Source organism: Somniosus microcephalus, chromosome 4 (assembly GCF_052327205.1).
Source record: "Somniosus microcephalus isolate GS21.2 chromosome 4, FLI_Smic_1.0, whole genome shotgun sequence".
NCBI classification, from domain to species: Eukaryota; Metazoa; Chordata; class Chondrichthyes; order Squaliformes; family Somniosidae; genus Somniosus; species Somniosus microcephalus.
In genome coordinates, this window is record NC_140990.1 from 42,492,187 (window position 1) to 42,504,270 (window position 12,084).

The 12,084-nt window shown below is 49.3% G+C and overlaps 2 protein-coding genes across 2 annotated transcripts in view; one reads left to right on the plus strand and one right to left on the minus strand.

Moving 5' to 3' along the window:
* LOC147118728 (uncharacterized) overlaps nucleotides 1-12,084 on the plus strand; it is a 50,682-nt gene that overhangs the window by 34,725 nt on the left and 3,873 nt on the right. The window lies entirely within an intron of this gene.
* On the minus strand, nucleotides 5,486-8,134 carry LOC147118729 (uncharacterized). Its single transcript, XM_085987033.1, has 3 exons — nucleotides 8,096-8,134; nucleotides 6,117-7,500; nucleotides 5,486-5,570 (listed from the first exon to the last, which is right to left on the minus strand). Exons 1-2 carry the CDS (start codon nucleotides 8,132-8,134, stop codon nucleotides 6,805-6,807), a joined length of 735 nt encoding a protein of 244 aa, XP_085843159.1. The 3' UTR covers nucleotides 5,486-5,570; nucleotides 6,117-6,804.

A 12,084-nucleotide genomic window follows, 5' to 3' on the forward strand; every position in this document is an offset into this window, starting at 1 on the left:
AGGGAAGCCAGGGGAAGGAATAACGGAGGGTCCCCGAGTATTAATTGGCTGGCGCCTTTCCCTACATTACAACAGCGACAGCAATTCAAAATCAATGAATTGGCCGTGAAGCGCTTTGGGCATCCTGGGGTCGTGAAGGGCGGCGAATAAATGCACCCTCGCCTCTGAGTCAGAGGTTGTGGGTTCAAGTCCCACTCCAGAGACCTGAGAGCAAAAATCCAGGCTGACAGTCCAGTGCAGTGCTGAGGGAGTGCTGCACTGTTGGAGGGGCCGTCTTTCAGATGAGACGTTAAACCGACGACTCGTCTGCTCTCTCGGGTGGACATAAATGATCCCAGGGCACTATTTCGAAGAAGATTAGGGGAATTATCCCCGGTGTCCTGGCCAATATCTATCCCTCAATCAACATCACTAAAAAAAACAGATTATCTAGTCATCACATTGCATAGAAACATAGAAAAATAGGAGCAGGAGTAGGCCATTCGGCCCTTCGAGCCTGCTCCGCCATTCAGTATGATCACGGCTGATCCTCTATCTCAATACCATATTCCGGCTCTCTCCCCATACCCCTTGATGCCTTTTAGTGTCTAGAAATCTATATCTCCTTCTTAAATATATTCAGTGACTTGGCCTCCACAGCCGTCTGTGGTAGAGAATTCCACAGGTTCACCACCCTCAGTGAAGAAATTTCTCCTCATCTCAGTCCTAAATGCCCTAAATATCCTGAGACTGTGACCCCTCGTTCTAGACCCCCAGCCAGGGGAAACATCCTCCAGTCTGTCTAGCCCTGTCAGAATTTTATACATTTCAATGAGATCCTCTCTCATTCTTCTAAACTCTAGTGAATACAGACCTAGTCGACCCAATCTCTCCTCATACGACAGTCCTGCCATCCCAGGAATCAGTCTGGTGAACCTTCGCTGCACTCCCTCTATGGCAAGTACATCCTTTCTTAGGTAAGGAGACCAAAACTGCACACAGTACTCCAGGTGTGGTCTCACCAAGGCCCTGTATAACTGTAGTAAGACATCCTTGCTCCTGTACTTAATCCTCTTGCAATGAAGGCCAACATACCATTTGCCTTCCTAACTGCCTGCTGCACCTGCATGTTTGCTTTCAGTGACTGGTGTACAAGTACACCCAGGTCCCTTTGTACATCAACATTTCCCAATCTATCACCATTTAAATAATACTCTGCCTTTCTATTTTTTCTGCCGAAGTGGATAACTTCACATTTATCCACGTTATACTGCATCTGTCATGTATTTGCCCACTCACTCAACTTATCTAAATTGCCTTGAAGCCTCTTTGCATCCTCCTCACAACTCACAAACCCACCTAGTTTCGTGTCATCAGCAAACTTGGAAATATTACATTTGGTTCCCTCATCCAAATCATTGATATATATTGTGAATAGCTGGGGCCCAAGCACTGATCCCTGCGGTACCCCACTAGTCACCGCCTGCCACCACGAAAAAGACCCATTTATTCCTATTCTCTGTTTCCTGTCTGTTAACCAATTTTTAATCCATGCCAGTATATTACCCCCAATCCCATGAGCTTTAATTTTGCACACTAACCTCTGATGTGGGACTTTAATCAAAGGCCTTCTGAAAGTCCAAATACACCACATCCACTGGTTCTCCCTTATCAATTCTACCAGTTACATCCTCAAAAAACTCCAGTAGGTTTGTCAAACATGATTTCCCTTTCATAAATCCATGTTGAATCTGTCTAATCCTGTTGATATTTTCTAAGTGTCGTGTTATCACATCCTTTATAATAGACTCTAGCATTTTCCCTACTACTGATGTTAGGCTAATAGTGGGGTTACATTTACCACCCTCCAATCTGCAGGAACTGTTCCATAATCTATAGAATTTTGGAATTGCTATTTGTGGGAGCTTGCTGAGCGCAAACTGGCTACTGTTTTTCCTACATTACAACAGTGACTCCACTTTGTTGGCTGTAAAGCGCTTTGGGACATCCGATGGACGTGAAAGGCGCTATATAAATGCTCTTTTTCACTCCATTTTGACCCAGACTGTCTAGCAATGGAGGGGTTATCATAGAATCACAGAAATTTAGGGCACAGAAGGAGGCCATTCGGCCCATCGTGCCCGAGCCGGCCGAAAAACAGCTTTCCAGCCTAATCTCACTTTCCAGCTCTTGGTCCGTAGCCTTGCAGGTGACAGCACTTCATCTGCATCTCCAAGTACTTTTCAACTGAGATGAGGGTTTCTTTCTCTACCACCCTTTCAGGCAGAAAGTTCCAGACCCCGACCACCCTCCGAGTGAAACAAGTTCTCCTCAACTCTCCTGCAATCCTTCTACCAATTACTATAAATCTATGGCCCCTGGTTATTGACCTCGCTGCTAAGGAAAATAGGTCCTTCCTACCCACTCTATCCAGGCCCCTCATAATTTTATACACCGCAATCAAGTCTCCCTCAGTCTCCTCTGCTCCAAAGAGCAGTCAGTAACAGAGATTGGAGAAGTTTGGGGCTTTTTTTGCACTGAAGCAGCGAAGGATGAGGGCCAGCCTGATGGAGGTCCTCAAGACCATGAGGGTTATTGATCAAAGGCAAATAACAGATTCCTCTCCGGGCACCTCAAAGTCCACATGTGCCGCTCTTGTTGGGGTTTAGAACGCGCATGCTCAGGGGCAGAGTCCCAGGACCAGCGGCTAGTGCGCATGCTCAGGAGCAGCGGAGTGCCAGGACCAGCTGCTAGTGCGCATGCTCAGGGGGCAGAGTCCCAGGACCAGCTGCTAGTGCGCATGCTCAGGGGCGACACTCTGGGTAACGGTCGTTAATGGTTGAAGATTCGGAATTACCGGCGGAAAGCGAATTTTCTCAGCTAGTCGGACGAGCGGAGAGAGACGGGGAAATAAATGACGGTAAACACAAACCTGCGGGTTCGAGGGTCCCGGGAAGCGAACGGAGCGGATTCAGCCTCGCGGAGCGGGTTAGACTTCCTCAGCGACACGTGACCGTGGCCTCAGTGACGTCATCGCCTCATGGACACGTGGTCCGGGCCCACGGTCTGATTGACGGGAGCTTCCGACCAATAGGGAGCGAGCGGGACGGGGCTGGAGGAGCGAGCCGGCGGCAGGTCCTCCAACCAATCGGGGAGCCCGAGGGGCGGGACTAGCGCCGGCTGATTGTCTGATCCGCAGGGCAGCGAGTTTCTCCAGTCCCTTGTTCAGGGCCCGGGGCCAGGGGAGGCTGTGGGCCTTTATTCCCCTTATTGGACACAAGGCTCTTTGTCTCACAACACACTGGCTCAGGTTTTAAGAGACTTTTTAAATTCATGAATAAAAGCAGATAAACCTCGTGCTTCTGTGGAACAAACGTTTTAATATTTGGGAGTAAAAGGACAAGTTTTTTTCCCTCTGGGGAATTTATTAGTTTCAGGAAACAACAACAACCACTTGTATTTATAAAGCGCCTTTAATGTAGTAAAACGTCCCAAGGCTCTTCACAGGAGCGTTATAAAACAAAATTTGACACCGAGCCACATAAGGAGATATTCAGGCAGATGACCAAAAGCTTGGTCAAAGAGGTAGGTTTTAAGGAGCATCTTAAAGAAGGAGAGAGAGGCAGAGAGATGGAGAGGTTTAGGGAAGGAATTCCAGAGCTTAGGGCCCAGGCAACTGAAGGCACGGCCACCAATGGTGGAGCGATTAAAATCGGGAATGCTCAAGAGGCCAGAATTAGAGGAGCGCAGATATCTCGGGAGGTTGTACGGGCTGGAAGAGATTACAGAGTTAGGGAGGGGCGAGGACACGGAGGGATTTGAAAACAAGGATGGGAATTTTAAGGATGAGACACTTGAGGAAAAGCAGGGAGTGGGGGAGGGTCAAGCCCTTATGGGACAGGGTCGTTAATTCTGTTCCAGGACAGTTACTGGGACAGACTGTATCTCCCCCTCTCCTCCACACAGGAATTTGTGGTTGTTAAAGGGACAGCGACTCTCCTTGTTCTGTGAGATTGTAATTAAAGGGACACTACTCTGAGATGGCTGCAAACTTTTAGTGTCACCAGCCTTTCTAAAACATCTTCCTTTCTTTGAAGATCTGTGTGAACTTGCTGGTGACTCAGCCGGTTGGATGAACTCTGAAACCTCTTTGCACCGTCAGAACATTTAAAGGGTCTCTCATCGGTTCTGGGGTAGGAGGGATCTGGTTAACAGTGATCACAATATCATTGGGTTTAAAGTAGTTATGGAAAGGGACAAAGAAAAATCAGTGGTGAAAATACCCAGCTGGAAGAGAACCAGTTTCAGTGATTTGAGAAGGGATCGAGCACAGGTGGACTGGAAACAAAGATTGTCCAGGAAAACAGTGAATGACCAATGGCAGGCCTTCAAGGCTGAGATAGTTCGGGTACAAACCAAACATATTCCCATAAGGAGGAAAGATGGGGCATCCAAAGCTAGAGCTCCCGGTGACAAAGGATATCGAGGTTAGAATAAAACAGAGAAAGGAGGTTTACGACAAATGTCAGGTACAGAATACAGTCAAAAACCAGGAGAATACAGAGTGCGGGGGAAATTGAAACAGGATATAAGAAGGGCAAAGAGACAATATGAGAAAAGATTAGCGGGTAACATAAAAGAGAACCCAAAAATCTTCTATAAACATATGAAAAGTAAAAGGATAGTTAAAGGAATGGTGGGGCCGATTAGCGACCAAATAGGAGCTCAACAATTCCCGGGAGCGTTTAAAGCTCTTCCCACAGTTAGAACATTTAAAGGGTCTCTCGTCAGTGTGAACAAGCTAGTGTGACAGGAGGGTGGATGACTCAGTGAATCCCTTCCCACACAAAAGGCAGGTGAACGCCTTCTCCCCAGTGTGAGCTCGCTGGTGTCCCTTCAGCTCCCTGGGGCTTTTAAAGCTCATCCCACAGAGGGAACATTTAAATGGTCTCTCATCAGTGTGAGCAAGCTGGTGTCTCAGCAGGGTAGATGAACCAGTGAATCCCTTCCCACACACGGTGCAGGTGAACAGCCTCTCCGCAGTGTGAGCACGCTGGTGTGTCATCAGAGCTTGGAAGCTTTCAAAGCTCTTCCCAGTCAGAACACGTAAATGGTCTCTCATCAGAGTGAATAAGCTGGTGTCCCTTCAGATCCCCGGAACATTTAAAGCTCTTCCCACAGTCAGAGCATTTACACGGCCTCTCATCAGTGGAAACAAGCTGGTGTCTCAGCAGGGTGGATGACAGAGTGAATCCCTTTCCACACACGGAGCAGGTGAACGGACTGTCCCTGGTGCGACTGCGCCGTTGAACTTCTATTGCATTTGGGGAACTGAATCCCTTCCCGCCGTCCCCACCTTTACCCGGTTTCTCCCCGGTGTGACGGTGCACGTGTCTCGCCAGGTCAGGCAATCAGCTGAATCCGCATCCACACACTGAACACGTGTGCGGTTTGTCATCGCTGCGATCGCTGCTTTCTCCTTCCATGTGCAAAGGCCGATGATATTCAGGTCTGGATCATTCGAGCGATTCCGATCTTGATGTGATGTTTGGTCTGAGCTTCCTGTCTGTAAATGCTCCACTTCTAAAACCCTGTAAGAGATTAGAAAGGGGTAAGAGGAGAATGTTGTGTCAGACACTGCGCATGCGCCACATGACCCCGCCCTCACCTGCTCCACCGGCCCGCACTGCGCATGCTCAGTACACCACCCCTCCCCCACCCATCCACAGATCACTATCCTGTGTTTGTGAAGCGGATAATGTTGAGTGTTTTAATAATGGGGCCTGGGGCCGCACTTGGGGTGTGTGCAGCCTGCGTCCGCCCGGGGTTTATTAACCCGCTCCCTCCACCCATCTCTCGCCTGCTGCCTCACCCACATCCGCTGCCCACGCATGCTCAGCGCACACTGCCCGGGTGATTGACAGGAGCTCTGGACCAATAGGAAGAGCGGGGCATAGCTGGAGGACCGAGCGGGCGGCGGTTCCTCCAACCAATTGGAGTGTGTGAGGGGCGGGGCTTGCGGCACCCTGAGTCATGGGGACCACCATTAAACCATCACAAACACTCTCAGCGCAGGCAGCTGGTGAGAGAACCAACACGCGGGAATAACCTACTTGACCTCGCCCTCAGCAACCTACCTGTCGCAGATGCGTCTGTTTATGACAGTATTGGTTGGAGTGACCACTGCACAGTCCTTGTGGAGACCGAATACTGTCCACACACTGAGGACACCCACCATCGTATCGTGTGGCACTACCACCGTGCAAAGTGGGATAGATTAAGAACAGATCTAGCAGCTCAAAACTGGGCATCCATGAGGCGCTGTGGGCCCACAGCAGTAGCTGAACTGTGTTCCACCAAAATCTGTAAACTCGTGGCCCTCACTCCTCCATCACCATCAAGGCAGGTCAATGAGGAGTGTAGAAGATTCAACCCGGCCAATTACCATCCTGTCAGCCTGCTCTCAATCATCAGAGTGATGGAGAGAGTCATCAAGCAGCACCTCATAACCAATAAGGGTTCGCAGTTTGCAGAGTTCTGGGGATAAAGCTGGGGTTTGGGACTAAATTGGACAGCTCTTTCACAGAGCCGGCACAGACACGATGAGCCGAATCACCTCCTTCTGTGCTGTTAGATTCTATGATCACTGTGAACACGCTGGTGTCTCTTAAGGATCTTAGAGCTTTTAAAGCTCTTCCCACAGTCAGAACATTTAAAGGGTCTCTCGTCAGTGTGAACTCGCTGATGTACCAGCAGGTTGGAGGGCTGAGCGAATCCCTTCCCAGACACAGAGCAGGTGAACGGTCTCTTCCCAGTGTGAACTCGCTAGTGTCTCTTCAGCTCCCCGGAGCTTTTAAAGCTCTTCCCACAGTCAGAACTTTTAAAGGGTCTCTCGTCAGTGTGAACTCGCTGGTGTCCCTTCAGCTCCCCGACGCTTTTAAAGCTCTTCCCACAGTCAGAACACTGAAATGGTCTCTCATCAGTATGAGTTCGCTGGTGTTTCTTCAGATCCCCGGAGCTTTTAAAGCTCTTCCCACAGTCAGAACACTGAAATGGTCTCTCATCAGTGTGAACAAGCTGGTGTCCCTTCAGTTCCCTGGCGCTTTTAAAGCTCTTCCCACAGTCAGAACACTGAAATGGTCTCTCATCAGTGTGAACAAGCTGGTGTCCCTTCAGCTCCCCGGAGCTTTTAAAGATCTTCCCACAGTCAGGACAGTTAAAGGGTCTCTCGCCAGTGTGAACTCGCTGGTGTCTCTGCAGGTTGGAGGGCTCAGCGAATCCCTTCCCACACATGGAGCAGGTGAACGGTCTCTCCCCAGTGTGTAGGTTTTGGTGTCTCTTCAGCTCCCCGGAGCTTTTAAAGCTCTTCCCACAGTCAGAACATTTAAAGGGTCTCTCCGCAGTGTGAACTCGCTGGTGTCCCTTCAGATGCCCGGAGCTTTTAAAGCTCTTCCCACAGTTAGGACACTGAAATGGTCTCTCATCAGTGTGAACAAGCTGGTGTCCCTTCAGATCCCGGAGCTTTTAAAGCTCTTCCCACAGTCAGAACATTGAAATGGTCTCTCGTCAATGTGAACTCGCTGGTGTGTTTGCAGGTGGGATGAACAAACAAATCCCTTTCCACACTCGGAGCAGGTGAACGGACTGTCCCTAGTGCGATTGCGCCGTTGAACTTCCAATGCAGACGGGGAACTGAATCCCTTCCTGCCATCCCCACCTTTACCCGGTTTCTCCCCGGTGTGACGGTGCACGTGTCTCGCCAGGTCAGGTGATCGGCTGAATCCGCGTCCACACACTGAACACGTGTACGGTTTGTCATTGCTGCGATCGCTGCTTTCTCCTTCCATGTGCAAAGGCCGATGATATTCAGGTCCTGATGAATCGAGTGACTCTGTCAGATCTTGACGTCATGTTTGGTCTGAGCTTCCCACCTGTAACTGCTCCACTTCTATAACCCTGTAAATTGAGATCAGAAAAGGATCAGAGGCAAACTGTTGTTTAACTTTCCCCTTTCTGACCCTAGGGGCAGTGAAGCTGATTTTCAGGCCCCAGCTGCTGCACAGGTTGGTTGAAAGGATCAGCAGTAATGGCGGCTGTAATACCCACAAGCCCCTACACTCCAGAAAGTGATCTGTTGATGCTGAGTACCGCGCATGTGCTCATGGCCCCCGCGCTCTCCCTCATGCTCCACAATCGCCCGTCCCGATCGGTCCGCAATGCGCATGCTCAGCGCACAAAGCCCCGCGGTTGGAACATCGGGCGCGCATGCGGAGCCGCAACATCTGGTACGCGTGCGCGGCTCAGGTGGGGGCGAGTCGGTGTTTCGCCTCAGCCGCCAGGGAGGTGTGCATGCGCAGGACGACCCAACATTCTTTCTGTCAGCAATCACTCCCTCGTTTCTTTAATAAAAACAGAAAATGCTGGAAATACTCAGCGGGTCAGGCAGCATCTGTGGAGAGAGAAACAGAGTTAACGTTTCAGGTCGATGACCTTTCGTCAGAACTGCTTGTTCTTTAGTGTCAGCCAGTGGCTCAGTTGGTAGCACTCTCGCCTCTGAGTCAGAAAGTTGTGGGTTCAAATCCCAGTCCAGAGACTTGAGCACAAAAATCTAGGCTGACACTCCAGTGCAGTGCTGAGGGAGTGCTGCACTGTTGGAGGTGCCGTCTTTTGGGTGAGACGTTAAACTGAGGCCCTGTCTGCTCTCTCAGGTGGATGTAAAAGATCCCATGGCACTATTTCAAGAAAGAAAGATTTGCATTTATACAGTGCTTTCATGACCACCAGATGTCTTGAAGTGCTTTACAGCCAATGAAGTATTACAATGAAGTAGTCACTGTTGTAATGTGGGAAAGAGCAGGGCAGTTATCCCCAGTCTCTGAGCCAATGTTTATCTCTCAATCAACATAAAAAGATAGATTATCTGGTCATTATCACATTGCTGTTTCTGGGAGCTTGCTGTGCGCTAATTGACTGCCGCATTTCTTACATTACAACAGTGACTACACTTCAAAAGTGGTAGTGGTTAAAGGCGCTATAGAAATGCAAGTCTTTCTTTCTTCACTGGTCTCACCAGCGACCTCTTCTAGAAACATAGAAGATAGGAGCAGGAGTAGGCCATTCGGCCCTTCGAGCCTGCTCCACTATTCAATGAGATCATGGCTGATCATCCAAATTCAGTACCCTGTCCCTGCCTTCTCCCCATATCCCTTGATCCCTTTAGCCTTAAGAAATATATCCAACTCCTTCTTGAATATATTTAATGAACTGGCCTCCACCGCCCTCTGTGGTAGAGAATTCCACAGGTTCACCACTCTCTGGGTGAAGAAATTCCTCCTCATTTCAGTCCTAAATGGCTTACCCCTTATCTTTAGACTATGACCCCTGGTTCTGGACTCCCCGACCATCGGAAACATCCTTCCTGCATCTAGTCTGTCCAGGCCTGACAGAATTTTATAGCTTTCGATGAGATCCCCTCTCAATCTTCTAAACGCCAGTGAGTATAAGCCCAATCGACACAATCTCTCCTCATACATCATTCCTGCCATCCCAGGTATCAGCCTGGTGAATCTTCGCTGCACTCCTTCCATGGCAAGAACATCCTTCCTCAGATAAGGTGACCAAAATTGCACACAATACTCAAGTTCCGGTCTCACCAAGGCCCTGTACAACTGCAGCAAGACATCCTTGTTCCTGTACTCAAACACTCTCGCTACGAAGGCCAACATACCATTTGTCTTCTTAACCGCCTGCTGCACCTGCATGCTTACCTTCAGCGACTGGTGCACAAGAACACCCAGGTCTCTTTGCACTTCCCCTTCTCCCAACCTATTGCCATTCAAATAATAATCTGTCTTCCTGTTTTTGCCACCAAAGTGGATAACCTCACATTTATCCACATTATAGTGCATTTGCCATGTTTCTGCCCAATGACCCAACCTGTCCAAATCGTACTGGAGTTTCACGACATCCTCCTCACAGCATACCCTCCCACCCAGCTTTGTGTCGTCTGCAAATTTGGAGATATTACATCCAATTCCCTTGTCCAGATCATTATTGGCCCTGAAATTAGGATCGGGTGCTTGCTGCGCGTGCAAGCCCCCGATGTGCACTCACCCTGCGCGCCGACATCTGAAGCCCGGGCCTGCTTGCATTTCCTGTCACTGGCCCGGTTCAGATGTCGGCGCGATGTGCTTACCTGATCCAGCGGCGTAGTTAGTGCGATGTGCTGGCTGGGATCAGGTGAGCACTGTGCAGCCAATCAGGGGAGGGGAAACTCATTCATGAGTTTGACAGTAAGAGCTGTCAAACTCATGAAAACTCCTGGCAACAAAACACTACTTAAACCTGAAAGAAAATTTAAAAAAACATTGCACTACTTAAATGAACAATAAAGAACTCTGAAAAATTATTTTAAACAATAATTTTAAAGTTAAAAAAAAAAATTTATATAAAAAAATCGGGGCTAAAACTAAACTTACCTTATTGTAAATTCTTTAAAAATAACAAACCTGTGGAAAAAAAAATTCTCAATTGTACTAAAAGCCCACTTACCTGAAAAACTAAGTACTTACGTGTGGTTTTTCAATGCGTAAAGACCGGAGGCCTTTACACACGCGCAACTCTGGGGAAAAAAAAAAAGGAATTTCACTGCGCACGCGCTGCCTGTGCAGTCGGCGCGCTCTGCCTCTTAACCCCTTGGGTCAGAGGACAGGAAATGCCGGTTTTCAGCGCATGCGCTGTGCATGCTGAAAACCGGCGATTCCTCCGGGCACACGCGTGAGTACCCCGTCCGTACTCACGCGTTGTGCCCGGAATTACTGGGCCAATGTATATTGTGAACAGCTGGGGTCCTAGGACCGATCCTTGCGGTACCCCACTAGTCACTGCCTGCCACTCGGAAAACAACCCGTTTATTCCAACTCTGCTTTCTATCCGCCAACCAGTTCTCTATCCAAGTCAATACCTTGCCCCCAATCCCATGTGCCTTAATTTTGCACGCTAATCTCTTATGCAGGACCTTATCAAAAGCCTTCTGAAAGTCCAAATACACCACATCCGCTGGTTCTCCCTTATCTATTTTACCAGTTACATCCTCAAAAAATTCCAGTAGATTAGTCAAGCACGATTTACCTTTTGTAAATCCATGTTGACTTTGTCCGATCCTGTCGCTGCTTTCCAAGTGATGGTTGTCTAGCTGACGGTTGATTGACATTACAAGAGGATTTGAGTACAGGACTAAAGAAGTCTTACACCAATTATATAGTGCCCTGGTGAGACCACACCTGGAGCACTGTGTACAATTTTGGTCTCCTTACCTAAGGAAGGATATACTTGCCATAGAGGGAGTGCAACGAAGGTTCACGAGATTGATTCCTGGGATGGCGGGACTGTCGTATGAGAAGAGATTGAGTAAACTAGCCTGTATTGTCTTGAATTCAGAAGAATGAGAGGGGATCTCATTGAAGCATACAAAATTATTACAGGGCTTGATAGGATGGATGCTGGGAGAATGTTTCCCTTGGCTGGGGAGTCTAGAACCAGGGGCCACAGCCTCAGGATAAAGGGTCGGCCATTCAGGACTGAGATGAGAAGAAATTTCTTCACACAGAGCGTTGTGATTCTTTGGAATTCTCTACCCCAGAGGGCTGTGGAGTCTCAGTCATTGGGTATAGTCACAACAGAAGTCGATAGATTTCTGACCAGTAAGGGCATCAAGGGATATGGCGATAGGGCCGGTGAATGGAGTTGAGGTCGATGATCAGCCATGATCTCATTGAATGGTGGAGCAGGCTCGAGGGGCCGAATGGCCACTCCTGCTCCTACTGGGGACACAGAGAGACCGCGCATGCGCACACGGTGCGTCGGTTTGGGCCGAGCCCGGCACAGCGTCCCCTCCCGGTCACCAAGGGTAACAACCGCGCATGCCCAGAGGAGACCAACCCCCCTCCCCCACACGGAGCTGCGCCTGCGCACTCGGATCCTGCCGGACGGAGTCGGCGCGGGGCATTCCGGGAAAAGGCCTTGGTGTCAGTTACAGAGTTGCGATCGGTGACGCAGTGAGTTTTCTCCGCTCCGATTGGGTGGAGAATCACGCGGGGTGGATCG